At 33.0% G+C, this 20678-nt stretch overlaps 2 protein-coding genes across 2 annotated transcripts; both read right to left on the bottom strand.

The window, feature by feature from the left end:
- Nucleotides 1-746: 746 nt before the first annotated feature.
- Nucleotides 747-1300, bottom strand: LOC149150554 (uncharacterized). The gene has a single exon (XM_089439494.1). It carries the CDS (start codon nt 1293-1295, stop codon nt 912-914), a length of 384 nt encoding a protein of 127 aa, XP_089295620.1. The 5' UTR covers nt 1296-1300; the 3' UTR covers nt 747-911.
- Nucleotides 1301-19593: 18293 nt separating this feature from the next.
- On the bottom strand, nt 19594-20478 carry LOC149150553 (uncharacterized). The gene has a single exon (XM_089445732.1). The coding sequence runs from the start codon at nt 20388-20390 to the stop codon at nt 19995-19997; it is 396 nt and encodes a 131-aa protein (XP_089301858.1). The 5' UTR covers nt 20391-20478; the 3' UTR covers nt 19594-19994.
- Nucleotides 20479-20678: the final 200 nt, after the last annotated feature.

Below are 20678 nucleotides of genomic sequence, written 5' to 3'. Positions count from 1 at the left end.
AAAAAAATTAATAATTAAAATAAAATTGAGGTAAAATAGTCAATATGATAAACTAATAATTAAAATAAAATTGAGGTAAAATAGTCAATATGATTTCTGTACTCCAAGTTTCTTTGACAAGTTTTATAAATAGTGTGTATACATATATATTTATGAATCCCAGCTGCATTAATCTCGTTTACTGGACACGAACCTCCCTTGCTTCCAGGGGGAGGCCTGTAGCTTTTACATTGGGAGGGGCCTGACGGAGGCACAGGACCCCTTGGAAGGGATTCAAACCACCCGTTCTCCATCTGAATATTATTAATATAATGGTTACTGTTTTCGACTTCTCCCAATATGAACTTCAATTTCAGGGGTCTGCATGAGCAACCTTCACTAATCATCACGCCCATAACCATAGCAATCAACACGGCAAGTCGTGTTGGCATTCTCATTTCCATATCGACGCAACCAATCCAGTACAAATTACAGAAGAAGAAAACTATCAATACAAATGATAGAAGAAGACAACTATGCCCCAATATCAATATGAATAGCAATATGAATATCAGAATAGTATGCAGTATCTTTGCAGACTGTATGTTCCTTGCATATATATATGGAGTGGTTACGCGGAGAGGCGGGGTCGTCGAGTCTGACAAAACGTGGGTAAGTACTTGAGGGGCGAATGTATAATTTGGTCTACCTTTGATATTCGTATAACAGCTTCATTGGAATGGAATGGTAAGTACTTGAGGGGCAAATGTATAATCTGGTCTACCCTTGATATTCGTATAACACCTTCACAGTTCAGGCTGGCTTTCGCCGTTGTTAAATCTTCCTTTTGTCTAGTTACATAGAGTATATATGTTATCTGTTTTCTGGGTGTTTTATCTAATTGGTACTGGTAATTCTTGCACCATGTAATTCTAATTCTGGGAACTCCTCCGTTTGATAAACTGGTTGAAGGAATGACCAGAGGTATCACCAGCTCTTACAATTTCGACGGACCCATCTGTTAAAACTGGATATTTATGAATCCCCGCTGCATTAATCTTGTTTACTGGACATGAACCTCCCTTGCTTCCAGGGGGAGGCCTGTAGTTTTTACATTGGGAGGGGCCTGACGGAGGCACGAGACCCCTTGGAAGGGATTCGAACCACCCATTCTCCATCTGAATACTATTAATGTAATGGTTACTGTTTTCGACTTCTCCCAATATGAACTTCAATTTCAGCGGCCTCCATGCGCAACTTTCACTAATTATCAACCCCATAACCATAGCCATCAATATGGCCAATCGTGTTGCCATTCTCATTTCCATATCGACGCAACCAATCCAATACAAATTAGAGAAGAAGAAAACTATCAATGCAATGATAGAAAAGAAAACTACGCAACAATATGAATATCAATAGCAATATGAATATCAGAACAATAGGAAGACTGTATGTTCCTTGCATGTATATATGGAGTGGTCACGCGGAGAGGCGGGGTGGCCGAGTCTGACAAAATGTGGGTAAGTACTTGAGGGGTGACTGTATAATCTGGTCTACCTTTGACGTTCGTATAACACCTTCATTGGAATGGAATGGTTTGGTCAAGCAAGGGAGGCGAACAAAACGTAATCCGCCGCAGTTAGTAAAACTCCATCTGAAAGCAACGTCGACTTTGACATTCAAAACTTCAGCCCGTCTTTTTCATCATGACATTCAAAACTTCAGCCCATTTGAAATAAAGCAGCTCTCACACCTTATGTGGTGCACACACATTTCTTTTAATACGTTTGGGTTTATTTTTTATTGCCAATATAATTGGACTTTCAATTTTAAGTTAAATTTCTACCCTATTCATCAGAAATATTATACTAATATCCATTTATAATAGAAATTAAAATATTTATTTTAAAATATATTTCAAGTAGCTAAAATTTAAAAAATCATAAAAACTAATTAAATTATAATTTTATTATTATTATAATTTAATAGGATAATAATGATTAATGTATATTAAAATCAATGTGATCTATAGTCTTTTAAGGAAAAAGAATTAAAAGAAGTTAACTCAGAATTTTTGAAATACTAAGTGAGATGGAGATCTTTGGAAAAAAACTATATGCAATCTTTACGACATGATCACAATACTCTGAATTTGATTTGATCATCTGTTTTTGAACTTAATTTGATTATCAATTTTAGAAATATCATATAAAAATGAGATCAGTTTTTAAACCTTATTTCTCTCCAATAGATTCCAAAATATTTCTAAAATGAAAATTCAAATAAAAATGGCTATCAAAATGTGATACTAGCAACAAACATTAAATGTCATGGATTAAATGGTATAGCATGCTGTCCTCCAATCATGTTTATTGGATTCCACTTCGACAACTTTTTCATTCACCTGGAGACTCATCGTTCCAAACACTTAAAAAATTTGGAAGTGGGATTTCACATGCACCATAGGGTCATGGGGTTAGCTATAGAGGCTACAATACAACTTTCTTTTTCAAGTGAGGGCAATGACGATTAGAGATTTGCACCTAGTTCTTTCCTTATCCTAGTTCGCTAAGTCATAAGGAGAGATACATCATGAATGCATATGAGAATGTTACTTCAAAGGTTGAGGTTTGAGTTTATTGATATAGGGAGGTGATTAATCTGAATTTTGATAATTAAAATTATTTTTTGACTTAGTGTTAAAAAGAAAATTAACATTGTTAAGATAAAAACTAATTCTCATGAGATTCAAAGTAAAATTGGGTATTGGTCAATTACCAAAATATCTTAGGAAGATTATGTCACTTTGTGATACTAAAATAGTTAAAGATGAAAAACATTTTTTTTAGACTTCCACGCTCTTACTCACATAATATTGATTAAATTCTTACTTTTTGAAGCTCCTCCTCCACCACCACCATCATGAAATTCGAAGAAATTGATATAAAAGTATAAGAAAATCTTAAGTAATGGAAAAGTCTTAAAAACTATATATATAGTATTACTTAAGACTCCTATACTTTTATAACAATAGCTTCAAAGTCATATATATATATATATATATAAATATATAATATTATATTATATTATGATATAAAGTTAAAATATTATTGTTGAATGAATAGTATTGAATTAATAATCATATTTTTTCAAAATATTTGTATGCTTTCTACTTATTTTTAAATGTTATAAAATAATATATTTTTAATTAATGTTTTGGAGTAGCACCATGTAATTAAAATTGATGAGTTGTTTAATGTTTAGGGTGGAAAATTTAGCTATCATTATGGAGAATAATAAAGTAGTATGGTTGGAAGAGGTAGCGACTCACAATACCTATATAAAAAAGTGAGAGTATCTTTCAATGATCCACCAACAATTAAGGTCAATAGTATGATTGGAAGAGGTTGCCAAAACTGATATAAAAAAGTGAGAGCAACAATAACGGACAATAGTATGATTGGAAGAGGTTGCCAAAATCGATATAAAAAAGTGAGAGTAGCTTTTAATAGTAAATTAACCATTTATAAGAGTAAGTTAATAGTTACTAATTTTCAAGGTTTAAGAGAGGTTGACCACAATAAATTATAAAAATAATGCTAATGCCATTATATTAATACATTTAATAAGATATAAGGATCCATAACGGATGGTATGAGGGCATTCGAAAGAAGGATATAATATAATGAGAGGAGAAATATAACAACAATAGATTTATGAGTTTTTAATTTTGAAATAATAATTTAGAATTTAATTATGAAAAGGTATTCAAGATTTAGAATTCTAATATATTAATTTATGGATATGAGGAAGATATTTAAAAGGAATGTTGAAATTATGGAGAGAGGTTAGCTGAAAAAGGAAGAAAACACATAACAATTTGAAGGAAATTAAAAGGATCAATTAATTGGATAAAAAAGAGGAAACCTTAATTTAAGGAGGGAAAATAATTATATAAAATTAATATTAATTGAAAGCATAAGATCTCAACCAATGATAACTAAGAAAAGAAACTGAACAACTAGAAATGAAACAAAGGATGGGAGACGTTGGGGTTTAAGCAGAAGGGGGGGAAAATGGAGGAACAAGCTAGAATAAAGGAGGAGGGGGGTAATATGACACAACTAGAGCAATTCAAAATAATATAATATAAAAATAAAAAATAAAAATAAAAAAATGACAAATAGACAAGGAGAGGGGGAAGGGGTAGGGCCCACAAAGTCCAATCGAGGGAGGGTGAATTAGTGATTAAGAAGGTTTATTAGGGGTTTCAAATAATCAATAAGTTTATAGGCATCCTCCCTATTCAAGTCAATCAAGTTCTTTTCAATTTAAAGGACTTTAGGAATAAGGGAGGTGGAATGGAAAGGAGCAGAGACCAGGATTTTGGCTTCATTAAAGCTTATGAGATGTTTAGATTTAAACGAGTGTTTAATGAGGGATATTTCAAGATATAATTATCAATAATGTCAGCAATATGTTCATTCAAATGAGATTCAAAAGATCTACCTATTTGGCCTATGTAAGATTCCTCCATGCAACAGAAGTAGGTGGATAATGTCATGGAAGAATATAGGGACATCTTCTCCCCACCCATAGGGGTATGTTTGCACTGTCAGATCAAACATTTGGTTGTTATAACTTGCAAAGAACCTCCACCCAATCAGCCGATATACTGCTGATCTCATTTGGAAAATGAAGAAATCAAGTGACATATCTTGGATTTGCTACAAAAATTGGCACATCTGACCTAGTTCCTCACCTTGTGGGAGCCCAATTTTACTCGTACAGAAGAATAATGAGACCTAAAGACTTTGCATTGATTATCAGGCATTAAATAAAATAATTGTCAGGAACAAATATCCAATCCCACTAATTGTCTTGACCAACTCAAGGGGGCCAAGTACTTCAATAATATTAATTTGAAGTCTGGTTATCACCAAGTTCCAATAAAACCCATAGATGTATTGAAAACCACCTTCAAATTTAAGAAAGGCCTTTTTGAGTGGTTGGTCATGCCTTTCAGGTTGACAAATTCGCCTACAAAGTTTATGATGGTGATGGATGACATCACGTGACCCTTCACCTTATTGTTCATGGTTTTATTTTTGAACGACGTCCTCATATTCAACAAGAGTTTGGAAGAGCACTTGCAACACATTCAGTGAGTCCTTCAAACCATGTGACAACACAAACAATGTGCCAATTTGGAGAAATGCGCCTTTGACATGAACTAGGTCCGAAATATTGGTTACGACATTGATGAGAAAGGCGTGCATGTGGATTTGGCTAAGATCCAAGTCATTCAGGATTGGCTAGCCCCAACCACTCTAACATAGCTTCGTCTAGGCTTTGTCAATTTCTATCGAAGGCTTGTGTTAGGATTTTCTCATATCACTTAGCCTTTGAGTCATGTTACTAATGGTGGAGTGAAAGCAAAATCTTTCTAGTCTAAGTCCCAATAGAATGTGTTCATTGACATGAAGCACATATTTTGCTTTGCAAAGGTTCTCACATTACTATACCTGCAACAACCATTTGAAATTAAGGAAAATGCCTCTGACTATGCTATTGGTTCAATTCTCACCCATCAAGGACATCCAATGGCCTATCATAGTGAGACACTCTCTGATACAATTCATAAATACCCAACCTACAATAAAGAGATGTATTCTTTCATGCAGGCTTCCCAACAGTGGAAAGATTACATTATGGGGAAGGAGACAATCATAAACACGAATCACCAAAATCTTTAGTTTATACAAACACAAGGGAAGTTGCAAAATTATCGCCATCAGAAATGGTCCACATATTTGGAACAATTTAGTTTGAACATTAAGTACAAGAAAGGAAGCACCAATAATGTTTCAGATTGCCTTAGTTGACCACTGGTTGTGGCACTAGCCACTATTCTCAACTCTTGTCTGCAAGCAACTTTTGGATGGCCACAAATTTACAAAAATGATCTAGAATTTTCCACCACATACCAGATGCTGATGGATGGCAAGTCGGTTACATATTTCCACCTCCGGGACGCACTGTTATGCCACCTGGGACACCTTTGTGTTCCTTCAAGTGAGAGTGCCAAGATGATTTGGGAGGCGCACTATATTCAGGTCACAGGAAACTTCAATGGCAGTACCGCAAACATATTTTTGTTGGCCAAATCTCTGACATGATGCTGGAAAATATATCATATCCTACACTGCCTGTGCCATTCCAAAGCCAACCATTAAGAAGCAAGGCCTATATACACCTCCTCCTACTCTTGGATGACCTTTAGAATCCATCTCCATGGACTATGTGGCTGGTCTTTCCTTCTACCAAGCATGGAAACAACTATGTATTTGTGGTTTTCAACAAATTTTCTAAGATGTCCATATTGGCTACTTGTAAGAAGAGTATCACAATGGAAGCCATTGCCAAAGTCTTCTTTGAACAAGTGCAGGTACATTCCAAGATCTCATAGACCATTACACCAGATTAGGATAATAGGTTCCTGAGCACATTCTAGTCGAGCCTTTGGTCATTGTTGGACACCAAGCTCTCTAAGTTGATTGCATTCTAGCCACAAAATGATGGCTAGAAAAAGGTTGTCAACAGGATGAATGTGCACATACTACACATGTACAACTATAAGCATTCGAAAACATGGGATGGGAGTCTTCCCTATGTGCAACATAGTTATAATAGAGCCCTCCATAGCTCAATGGGCCACTACCCTTTTCAAGTGGTCCTGAGATTTCAACCATTATGTCCTGTTGATGTTGCAATACTTTTTGCAACTACATAGAAAGAATCTGCCCATGTTCAGTCTGAGGCTGATAAAACTAGTAAATTTATTGAATGCATTCAACACATCCACTAGTAGCTTCACAACATATTGGATAAAGCCAATTCCAAGTACACACAATGGCATGATCAACCTCGAGTGCCACATAAGTTTTAGGTGGGCGACAAAGTGTGGTTACATTTACTAAAGGAATTCCTTGTCAGAGTCCATAAAAATCTTTGACCACTCCAATACAAGCCTTGCACGATCACCAAGGCTGTGGGTGGATATTGGGGGCCACACACATATTCCACTTGGACGCCCAACATTGTTTCCTTTCAGTTTCTTTAATTTTACCACAACTTTCTATTTTTGGTAATTTTTTGGGTCCTGAACTTTCAAATATTTTTTGAGGCCCTAGATGACGTTTTTCTGGAAAATGTGCCAAGCAGCCCATAGATCATAAGGAATGGGTTTTTTAAGAAATTTTTTTGTCCTTGCATAGATATTTCTAATGAGGTATTGTGCATGCCAAACAAAGATCACATGCCCAAATTACGACCCCGAAAAGTTGGCATTCCAACTAATGCCAACAGGGTCCATAAAATTTTGGCGCTTCTTCTCCTAGTGTTAGGTGTTCAGATGTTTAGGATTTTACATTGCTTCTTAATAATAAAAAGGCCTCCGAGCCAAATTATAACATAGCTCCAAAGGCATGTAGCCATCGCAACTCTTCTCAAAGGTGAGCTACCAACACCTGAGCTAGTTTATTTCCATTTTTCACATAAACAATTTTTAGTTCAGTTTTCACTGTAACTCCACATTTCTGTTTAAATTTGTATTTCATCTTGTTCCTGCATAAATATGGATCAGGCTAACGACCTAGCAGTTAGGCCAAGGGTGACAATTGTAAAAAATTGTGTAATTGTTATATTTAAAGTTGGTGGGGTTCCATTACTTACTAGAATAAATCAACATATTTAAATATTTTTACAATAATAAACCAAGGACCCTATGCCAACCAAAACATCATATGTTGAGTTATGTATGGGTCATGCCAGAGACAATGACGATGGGATGACCTAAATATTTGCAATATAGTCACACGATTATGTAATATTACAAGCCAAACCCAACAACACATCAAAATAGTTTATTTGAAAATAAATGTGCCACGGGTCGTAAGGATCGGAACTATTATTAAACAAACATGCCGACCACAATTTAAATGAATGCAACACAACTGTGTTTTAAATGGACGAATTGTAATTTCATTGGATTTGTTCTAATGGGGTTGAAAACAATTTTTTATTATAACGAAACATTTATATATTAAAACCTTTCCATATGCCCAATGCGGGATAGGGCCCACAACACGTGGGTTCTAGCTCGGGTCTGTCAAGCCCCTAAAGTTTTATATATTAATTTTTTTCCAAAGAGTGAGGACATTCAATTTTTAAATTATTGATAGAGTTGAGCCTTATCAAGTAGAATTTAAGTTCGTGTTATTATTTTGTAAACAAAGTGTTTTCAGAGCTCAAATTTGCAGAAACTGAAGGAGGCTTTGAGTGGTATTTTTAAACCACTTCCTGGTACTAGAGAGATTAATTTTCGTTGTAGGTTTTGAAGGATTTATTTTTAATTTGGGTGCAATTTATAGATAGGGTGTTGTTGAGCCTGTTTTTTTTGCAGTAGGAAGGAAGGAAAGTGGTTTACAAACACCACTGCTTTAGCAATAATTTTGTATGTTTCCTGTACCATATTGAATACCACATTGATGTAACAAAGTGTGTTAATGCTTAGCACATGATTAATAAAAGAGGCCAATTCCTCGGAGGTAGGACCTAGAGACATGGTCCACACTGGACAAACTCCTTTATCACATGTTTGTCATTTCTGTTTTCTCTTCTCATCTCAATCTTCTAAATTTATTTTAATTACAACTTCATTAATTTCCTTTACACTTGTTTGTAATACTTTAAAGATAGTTTAATTTTAATCATTCATACTTTAACATTTTTACAGACCAAGTTACTTTAAAAGATCTGAATAAGGAGAAGTATCTAATATATATATAAGTGAAATATAAATGTATAGCAAGCTACTAGTGAGAAACTTGGATAATTCAATAGCTTCAAGTTTATGAAGGTGTTTTAAATAGCAAGAGATTTTATGGGAGAGATTCTCTAGCTTTTCAAACATAACTGAATTGATACTCTTTATATCCACCTCATACATACATCTACATGCATAATTAATGGAAATAATTATAATATTCAAATACTCCCCTTTAGTTATAACTATTCATAATTTAATACTGACCATTATAACTTTACCTTCGATAATGCCTCTATACGTTGCAATCTTTACAACACTTGAAGTCAACTCAAAAAAAGTTATTTTGCCTCATTAATTTTTGCAATCTAGTGGTCTATGTTTGAGGGTTACAATACTTCAAATAAATTCAAATAACTTATCTTACCTTATTTAATTTTGCATGTTGGTGCTTATAGAGCTCTATACTCTACGTTTTTTCTTTCTCTCTCTTTAGCTTTAAATTTATATTATGCATACTTTTTCTTCTTTTTCAACATCAACTTTATTTTGGTCTTCTTCTCGAATAATTCCTATCATCTTTGTCTTCCTCATCTAATTCTTCTTTTATATTTGCTTCTACTATAGCTATTGATGATTTAACATTTCTATCAAACTTTGTACTATAGAAATAACATCTTCATTTTCTTTAATGCCCTCTTTCACTACTATAACATCTTCAACAACTCTTATGGTTACTTTCATTTTTCATATTATTTATATTATTGTAGTTATGGTAGCTTTTCTACCCACTTTCATCTCCATCATAATTGGGATTTATGGATCATTCCTCAAGTATTGCTAATTCAACATCATAATCAAATTCAACATTCACTACAACCTCATTCATCTCTTCAACAACTTCCATCTCTAGGTTCTCCTTACATTTTTCTACTTCTACAAAAGTAGTTTCAATTTCATTATCTACATATTTATGTACATAATGGGCTTGAAATTCTTGACCATGATCATCCTCTAAATCTCATACAATTCCACATTTTCATTTCCCAATTTCTATAACAAACATTTTTACAGTGTTAAGAATATTTGTACTATCCATCTTGTTTATGTTCTTTTGCTTCAGTAGGATTTTTCATAACTTCTCGAATTATTTCTACAATGTCAATATCCTCTACCTGTTACAACAATCACTTCTTCAATAGTTCCAACATTTTGTGATTTAGCTCGATGTTAATTGGTGTTGCTTCCTTTTCATTATAGGTCATTTCTCGAATATACAAAGCTTTTGTTGAGATGTCATAATGTCTTATCCCATAAACAATTTGACTCAGTGAAATCACATGAGGAAAATAAATAAAAATATATATAAAAAAAAAAAAACAAAATTAATAATTAAAATAAAATTGAGTTAAAATAGTCAATATACCATTGGTGATTTTTGTGCTCCAGGTTTTGACAAGTTTTGTAAATGGTGTGTATAAATATATAATATACCTATATGTCTAACTCTTATCTACCAAGTGATTTTTGTGCTCCAGGTTTTGACAAGTTTTGTAAATGGTGTGTATAAATATATAATATACCTATATGTCTAACTCTTATATACCAAGTGTTGAGAGAGATCAAATCTATTGAGGTGAAAACCTCCTTTGGAGTGAAAAGAGATTTGATCACTGGTGGTGCTTGGTAGATCCAAATTTAAGATGGACCTAAGCTATTTTTTACTATAATTTTGAAGAATGCTAACATGAGAAACAATATTTTGCATCATTCTTTTCATTTTCTATGAACCTATCTTTCTCATCTTAAATCATAACCTCATAAACTACCTACTTTTAAACTTCTTAAATTCCATTTAACACAAAATCCTATAATCTAATTTTCATTTAAAAATGAAATAAAATAATAATTAATAACAAAACCTTAAATAAAAAACAAAAAAACAATAAAAACTAACTCAAAGCACCAAAAATCAAAATTTGTAACCTCAAAATATACTTTACAGACCTCCACCTAAAAGTGTAACTACAAAATATTACTTTAAACTTGTAAAAAGCTTACACAACTTTTTAGCTATATTTATACGTGCAATTACAAAACATTACTTTAAACTTACAAAAGTCTTATACAACTTTTTATTTTTAGAGCATGTGAGACTTTTTCCCATGGATCATGCACTGATTTCAAATTACATAACAGTACTTTAAATTTACAAAAAGCTTAGCCAACTTTCTAACTGTAAACTATATGACTTTTTCCCTCTGGTCATGAATTGATTTCAAACTGTAATTAGTCCAAATGGAGTGCATTGATTTCAAATAGTAATTATCCCAAACCGAGTGGTAGTGGCTCCCTACAACAACCACACATGACACACTCGTAATCTATGTAATACTAATAAATGAAATAATAAAAGACTTTCCACAATTCTCCTTTGAATAGCGTCTAGGGTTTCTTCCCATCAAACAGTTGATTCCCTTGGAGACGACAACTACTATGGCGATGACTTTACAACAGCTACAGTTGGTATTTCCAACAGATTACAGCTCACGAGAGCGGGTAGGGATGGCCGTCATCTTTATCTAGCGCTTGGTGTGCCTATGGTTTGGAGAGATGATGACTCTCCTCAGCGCACAGTGGTAGCAGAAATACGGTCAACGAATTCTCTCCTTCAAGGAAAAGTGAAAACGGTGGCTTGATTTCGGCAAAAGACGGCTAGGGTTTGGGTCTTTCACGACTCTCTTAATTGCAGCTAGCAACATTGTAGACCAGCGATGGATCACGAATCTTTCAACTTTTTCTTCCTATGATACCATTGAAGCTATAATTCACAAACTTGAATGGTTTAATTCCAAAATTGATAATCAAATTAAGTTCAGAAATCGATAATCAAATTAAATTCAGATCATTGTGATCACATCCTAAGGATTGCATATTATTTTTTCAAAGATCTCCAAAAAGTTTAAACCTTTTTTTAGGTGACCAAGTTATAATTACTTGGAGTCATATTTGAAAAAACAAAAGAAGAATAATGGTGGTAATAATGCGAAATGATTTTTAAAATTTAATTATAATTGATTTTTATGATTTAAATTAAAAACAAAAAATCTAAAAAAAATCAATAAACATATTTTTACAAACTTAATAAATTAATTATAATTAAACTTAAAAAAAAATATTGTTTTATTAAAAAATGTTGAATATATGTTTTTTTCATACTCAAGTTTTTTTTTCCAACTAAAACTCTAAATAGCATAAAGTAATTATAACTCGGTCACCTCAAAAAAAAAATCTTTGAACTCTGTGTGTCCACCTTTTGCAAGTACGAAGATCTTTGAAAAAACCGCATGCAGTCCTTTGGATGTGATCACAATGCTTTGAATTATCTAATTTGATCATCAATTTTGGAAACATCAGACAAAAATGAGATCAATCATTTAACCTTATTTGTCTCTCACTAATTCCAAAATATCCAAAATGACAATTCAAATAAGAATGCCTATAAAGATGTGGCAGTGGCAAACAACAAATGTCATGGATTAAGTGCTATGGCATGTTGTCCTCGTATCATGTCTATTAGATTCCACTTCGAGAGTTTTTCCATTCACTTCGAGACGAATCATTCTTACACTTGACAAATATGGAAGTGGGATATAGAGGCCATAATAGAGCTTCCTTTTTTCGAGTGAGGGCAACGAGGATCAAAGATTCGCACCTAGTTCATTCTTCATGCTAGGTTGCTAGGCCACAAGGAGAGATACATCATGAATTCATTTGAGAATTTTACCTCAAAGGCCGAGGTTCAAGGATATTGATATATGATGATGATTAATGTCCATTGAGATCAATGAGGTCTATCCGACCTTAAGAGAGAAAGAGATTGGTTAACACTTTTTAATATTTTATTTCTATGATAAAAGAGAGGGAAAGGAGCGTTTTGAGATCATTATAGTTTTGTTGGCCAAACAATTCAATAAGGTTGGTATTGTGGTAGATGTTTTGGAAATGAGAATGCATGTAAAAGCCATGCAATACAAGAGAAAGTGTTTTTCATCTTCAACCCTCTTAATATCGCACAATTGATAGATTCTTTCATTGCAGGGTGTTTTGGGGATAGAACAACCCCTTGTTTCACTTCAAGCACATGGGAGTTAGTTCTTATCTTTGCAATGCTCATTTTATTCTTAGCATTGGTCAATACAAAGAGATTATTATTTTTAGCAAGAGTGAGGTTGATCCCCTCCTTATAGTACCTTAGCTTCCTTTTACCCTCTAGATCCCTAGAACCCCACAAGGGGTTGATCACCTCCTTATAGTACTCTAGCTTCCTTTTCCCCTCTAGCTCCTTAGCACCCCACAATTTGTCCTTAAAGTTGGAAGTAATAGTATCTTTAATATTATCTTTACTCTCTAAGATGATCCCCTTCTTTAATCCCTAATAATCAAGTCAAGATGGGGAGTCCTTATGCCAACCGCGCTTGAGCCGGAGGTGCAAATTTTGGCTAGAGTTAGAAGAGATTTTGGGGAACCTATTGGTTTCCATGTTGTAAAGCTTCTTTTTATACATTAGATAGTGAAACATAGCCATGCTTTCAATGGGGGAAATGCTAGCTTTAGTCAAGAGGATATGATAGGGAGTATTACCTTTAATCTTGAGGTTGTAGGTTATAAATTTCTTTTGGATCAACTCAATCTTCCTCCATGATTATCTAGATATACTGCAACCCCAAACCTCACATCCATATATAATAATAGGGGTAACGAGAGTCTCAAAGAGGAACAATTTTTTACTCCAAACCTAAAGCTCAATGGTCTTGCAATTATTTTCAAGCTCATAATAAGCTTTCCAACCGACAGTAATCCTCTTCTCAATGTTATAATTCCAGTTGAGTTAATTATGAATGTCAATACCTAAATATTTGTACAAAGAAACCATCTCTAAGTAATTGTTATCATATATGAAATTATCGTGGTTGATAATTTTGGGTTTAATTATCATGACTATAATCTTGTCGATATTAATCGTCATACCCATCTTAGAGCATAAATCATGGAGGAGTTTAAGTTGTTTGTCGAGATCTTCATAGCTTCTTCCTAACAGAATGATATCGTTAACATAAAGGAGAATATTAATGATCATACCAATGAATTTGGGGCCAACGCATCCCAGATTCCAGATATGCTTCTAGATTATCAATGTAAATGCCAAAAAGGGTTTAAGGGATAAGGGACAACCTTGCTTAACACCAATATTGCATTTAATTTCTTTAGAGCAATCCTCAGTGGCCTTAAGCTTGGAAATAATGTTTTCATATAGTCGGATCATAACAACCCTCAAATCAAGGGGAGCCATTATCTCTTCAAGTATTTTCAATAAATTATCCAAAGGAGCTATGTCAGAAGATTTTCTAAAGTCAACAAAATAACAAGAAAAATCAGTTTTACTATTACGAACTTCCTCGACAATAATACTAAGAGTGACAAGATGATCCATAGTTGAGTGATGTCTTCTAACACCAACTTTCCATTTAGCTCTTTTACCATGGCTTTAAAACCATACACTAATCTTATTTTCCAAAATGAGCCCATAGAGTTTGGCTAAGAAGTGGCTGATCATAATGGTCCTGTAATTAGAGGGAACATTTTTATCCCCACTTCTAAAGATAGGCACAATTAGGTTTTGAGTTCAAGGCTTAGGGAAGCCTTGCTTTACTACCAAATTGAGTAGCTTGTGAATATGAGGGGTGAGAATAAACCTTCCCATTTTGATAATTTCAGCTTGGTATCTTTCAATACCCCTCGCTTTCCCATTAGTGAGTTTCTTTATCTTGAACTCCATGTCTTCTAGGGAGAAAATATCCTCCTCTATAGGAATGTTTAAGATGCTTGCCATGACGTTCGGAGAGCCATAAATATTCTTAATATAAGTATCCTAGTTGTTCATAGGGATCAAGTTATTTTCTTTTTCTTTTCAAACAAGTATATTCCTCCAAAATTTTCTAAGCTTAGATTTAGAAAGATGGAGAAGATGCTTTTACCTCTTAATAATATAAGACTTTTTCTTCTTTTTAATAAGAACTTTGTACATACTTATTTTTTCAGGCTATTGTTTCTTGATGAGCATCTCTAATCACTTTTTTAGCAATTTCTAAAATTACAATTCAAATAAGAATGACTATAAAGTATCCAAGGTTAGAAGCTATTGATATAAAAATTATAAGAAAGTCTTAAGTAATATTTTAAATTATAAAATATATTAATATTCATTCTAAGGTGTTTAATTATAAATGTATTAACTATATAATTTAAATTTTAATATTAATTTTTTTATATACAGATATTATGAAAAAAATTAGAATATTATTGTCAAATTAATAATAATATTTATTTTTAATTTATTTTTTATATTTTTTTATTTACTTTTAATAATTTTATAAAATGATATATTCTTAATTAATGTTTTTGAAATAACACTATATAATAAAATATATTGAATTATCCAATATTTAAAATGGAGACTCCACTTAATATCAGGACAATAACAAAAGCCATATGATTGGAAGAGGTTGCCAAGCTCTATATAAAGAAGTGAGAGTAGATTTTAATGGTAAATTGACCACTTATAAGGGAGATCGACCCGAATAAATTATAAAAATAATGCTAATATTTAATGAGAAATAGGGACCCATAAGGGATTGGCATGAGATCTCCCCCGAATAAACTATAAAAATAATGCTAATATTTAATGAGAAACAAGGATCCATGAGGGATGACCCCGATCGGGGTGGAGAAAAGGACCCTGTGTAGATTAATGATGGTGGGCAATGTGTGTCATCACAAGCCTCACTCTTGGGAAATCATTTTAAAGGATGCAAAGAGAGCATACAAAGAAGAGAGAACCCCGAGACAAGGTACCAAGCGAATTATGGCGAAAGAAGGGATGGGAAACGGCAACGATCAGTTGGTGGCATGCAGGAGAGGTGGCAATAAATCAATGGGAGCAGATGAATATATCTATGCTAATAAACTAAGGACTTATAAGGTGGTGAAGGCTGTTGATACATGGCGTAGAATTCCTGGTTACTGTTTTCGAAAAGGGCAAGTGACTATGGCGAAGGGAGGTAGGCAGGCAAGAGTAAACAGTGAAGAGGATGGCAGAAGAATGAGGAAGATGGTTAAGCAGAGGACTCAGGAGGATGACAGCTCTCAGGGGATTAATAACCATCAGAGGTTTAAAGAAAGCGAGGAGAGGATCAGGAGGAAGGAGCAGGAGGGGATGGAAGAAGATGGAATATACAGAGAAGGAGAGATGAAGAATGGGAAGGATGAATGCAGGGGGAGAGGGAGGTTCAAGGTCGGCCAAGGAAGCCAGGGTAACACCCGTGGTCACCCTTCCAGAAGAGGTAAGGGCAGAGGTAGCAGGGGTCGAGGGAGAACCGGGCAAGCTGGGAGCTATGATCCTGAGACTCAGTCCTCTAATCAACGGAAAAGAGGGCGTCGAACTACGGAACAGATGGCCAGAGATGTTGAACGCGTGTACAACAATGAGGCCAACGTGGAGATAAGAAGGATTATAGAGAATTTGGAAAATAGAGTTCTGGAGGAGGCCTCTGATCCTGAGATGGAAGATTGGTGCTCTCTTATGCCGGACCCTGGGAACACCAGGGGATGCCTCTCCCAGTATAAACAGGCTCTGCATATGTATTGGGTGATGAAGTGTTTGCTAGCTAAAGCAATGGAACAGGTTGTGGAAGAAATGATGGAGATAGTGCAAGGGTTCCCGAGCTTGAAAGAGGAAATGAAGAGCCTGCACCTCGTGCTCCTGAAACAGGACAAAAAACTTGAGGATGTCCAAAGCATGCTGAAGATGATAACCAAGGTGCACAGCAAGGAAGAGGTTAAACTGGAGATCATGGTAGAATGATTTGCTTTTGTTGTGTTTTCAAATTTGATCAATTAGGACCAAGATAATCAATTTTGTGGACAATTTATGGAATGCAATAGTCGATAAGGATATAGCAATAGTTTGTTGGTAGGTTGAAGGTTATGTTTTAAACTTGTTACTGCACTTACTTAGTTTTTAAGTTGGCATTATCTGACTTTCGGTGACCTTCATACCCGGTTTCCCTTCGGGGCGGGTGGAGGTTACCTATGTTTGTACATAGTTCTGCTGGTTGTTGATAATAGAAAAGGCCCTACCGTAGATTACAAAAAAAAAGGATCCATGAGGGATGGCATGAGATCGACCCGAATAAATTATAAAAATAATGCTAATATTTAATGAGAAATAGGGATCCATAAGGGATGGCATGAAAGCATTTGAAAACATGATAAGGATGGCATGAGAGCATTTGAAAGCATGATATAATATATTGAGCAGAGAAATATAATGAGAATAGATTTATAGGTTTTTAATTTTGAAATAGTAATTAAAAATTTTATTTTGAAAAAATATTCAAAATAAAAATGATAATATATTATTTTAGGGATATGAGAAAGAGATTTAGAAGGAAGTTTGAAATTATGGAGAGATGACATTAAAAAAGAAGAAGAAGGAAGCAACCACATAAAAATCCAAAAAGAAAGGAAGAAACCACATCCGAATCCAAAGGAAATTAAAATGAAGAATCAATTGGATTAAAAAGAAGAAACCTTAATCATTAAAGAGGGAAAATAATTATATAAAATTAATATTAATTGTAAGTATAAGATTTCAATTAATGAAAATTAAGAAATGAAACTAAATAACTAGATATGAAAGGAAATGAGAAAGATACTTTAGGGTTTAAATATTGCTTTGTGCATATATTGAAATCAATACATACTATTAATCTAATTACTTTGAAAGCAATGCACATCTTCATCTAGCTACATCACAATAGAAATCAATATCTACAATGAAATCAATGTATCAAGTCCAATCAATAAAATAGAATTACAAATCAATATTTATATTGAAATCCATGCATAAAGTGCAATAAAAAATAGGATTAGAAATCAACATCTATACTAAAATCCTATCCTCCTCTCCATAAACTAGGTACAACTAGAGGATTTGAACCTCAGATCTCTCAATTTTCATAGATTTCACATTACTTCCATCAAGAATTGAGTTTCTCACCCAGGACAAATATATATTATATAGTATTATGTTAAATATTATATAATAATTTAATTTTGAATATTAAAATATTATGTTTAACCTTACATATTATAATACTAAGTTTATTATAATATTAATATTTTGTATTATAATACTATATTATATTAAGCCCCAATGGTTAGCTCAGTTGGTCAAAAAACGTGCCTAGCCATCGGGAGGTCATAGGGTCTTGCCAGTAGGCCAAGGGGTGATTAGCCCAAATTTTTCCGTGGTCACTGAGCAGGGTGTTCGTGAACCACATGCAAAAAAAAAAAAAAAATATTATATTATAATGCATTAATATATATTATAATATATTAATCCTAGTATTAGTATTATATTAGTTTGGAGGTATTAAATCTAATAATATTAACATAAAAATATATTAAAATTAAACTCTAATATTCCATTCAATATTCATGTTAAATCTAATATTAATATTATATATATATATATATATATATATATATATATATATATATATAATTCAAATAAATTTGTTACATGGAGGGAAAATTGGATAGAATTGTTTAAATGAGTCCTCAATTCTTTTATTTTTTTAGTGGACTTTATATTCATGAAGGAAAGAAGGGATCTACCTGACGGCCAAACTAGTAAGGCCAACATCATGAACTCGACCAACTAAACAATCCCTTGGGACTATATATATATATATAAAATTGTCTAATTCCAAACTTACATAATCATTGAATTTTGTTGTGTATTAACATTTGAATGTTTATAATCAAATACAAATATTACAATATCTCCTTTATCTTAAATTTTTATTGAGCATGTTAACATTCATTTACGGGTACTACAACATCTCCCCATACTAAATTGTAAAACACCTCTAAACTTAATTATCATATATTATTATATAATTTCAAAAACATTTACACATATTTATATTAAATGATTATAAATTAAAAAAAAAAAAAATTAAGTAAATTTTTTTATTTTTTCTAAATATAATAATATAATATATAATTTTATATTTAAAATATTAACTAAATATTAATAATAATAATATAATTTTATTTATTCTTTCTCAATAATCATAATATCAAATATCTTTTTTTATTCCATTTTTAGATATATAACATTGATATTTATAATTAACTAAAATATACTAAGATGGGTTCATATTAATAATATAATATATTTATAATAAAATATATATATATATATATATATATTCCTTATTTATTTGTGGATAGATAATCTTTTAAATGACTCTATATAATATTATATATTATAAATTTTGATATTTTTTTAAATTTATAATTTTGATTTTATACAATATTAATAAATTAACTTATAATTTTGATTTTTAATATTATAATAATAGTAATTTAATCATATAAATTTATATCTAGAACTCTTTTGTTTATAAAATAAAAAACATATCAAAATTTAAAATTATATATTTTTAAAACATATTATATTCCTTAAACTTACAATTTTGTATAAAATAAAAATTGCAGACGATACATTGTGAATTTTTTATTTTGTAATTTGATTTCAAAATTATATATAGATAGATTTGGACGCAAAGTTATTAGCATCCGCTCTCATTTAATGAGTCGTTGGGAGAGTTACATTAAAAAGCATCAAAGTGACGGTGGCATTAATAAAGAATACAATAACATCTGAATGAATTTGACATGGTTATCAAGAACTGAAAATGATACAAAAAGCTTGTGTAAATTGTAAGTACTTTCTTCTGCGGACGCTGTCGCAGTCTTGTTCCTGCGTTGTCATAGTAGAGCTGCATCTGCTCTGAAACATTCTGGTTTTCACAGTTCAGGAAGGCTTTCGCCGTTGTTAAATCTTCCTTTGTCTGGTTACATAGAGTAAATGTGTTATCTGTTTTCTGGGCATTTTATCTGATTGGTACTGCTACATTCATGCATACCTTTGTATCTGGATAATAACCCTTAGTTGTGGGTTCGAAACTTAATCTCCAAATCAACATCAATATGAATGCGATGGATCTAAAATTATTCGCAGAAATCTTAAATCTAAAAATACTGATACATTCTAATTCTGGGAACTGCTCCGTTTGATAGAAGGGTTGAAGGAATGATCAAAGGTATCACCAGCTCTTACAATTCCAACCAACCCATCTGTTAAAACTGGATATTTATGAATCCCCGCTGCATTAATCTCGTTTACTGGACACGAACCTCCCTTGCTTCCAGGGGGAGGCCTGTAGTTCTTACATTGGGAGGGGCCTGAGGGAGGCACGGGACCCCTTGGAAGGGATTCAAACCACCCGTTCTCCATCTGAATATTATTAATATAAAGGTTACTGTTTTCGACTTCTCCCAATATGAACTTCAATTTCAGGGGTCTGCATGAGCAACTTTCACTAATCATCACGCCCATAACCATAGCAATCAACATGGCAAGTGGTGTTGCCATTCTCATTTCCATATCGACGCAACCAATCCAATACAAATTAGAGAAGAAGAAAACTATCAATACAAATGAGAGAAGAAGAAAACTATGCACCAAAATCAATATCAATAGCAATATGAATATCAGAACAATATGCAGACTGTATGTTCCTTGAATATATATATATTGAGTGGTTACGCGGAGAGGCGGGGTGGGCGAGTCTGACAAAACGTGGGTAAGTACTTGAGGGGCGACTGTATAATCTCGTCTACCTTTGATGTTCGTATAACACCGAAGAATGGAATGGTCTGGTCAAGCCAAGGA

Source organism: Pinus tabuliformis, chromosome 9 (assembly GCF_031772625.1).
Source record: "Pinus tabuliformis cultivar Carrire ecotype Pingquan chromosome 9, CPIR1, whole genome shotgun sequence".
In the NCBI taxonomy this organism is placed as follows: Eukaryota; Viridiplantae; Streptophyta; class Pinopsida; order Pinales; family Pinaceae; genus Pinus; species Pinus tabuliformis.
This window is presented reverse-complemented; position numbering and strand designations above follow the sequence as displayed.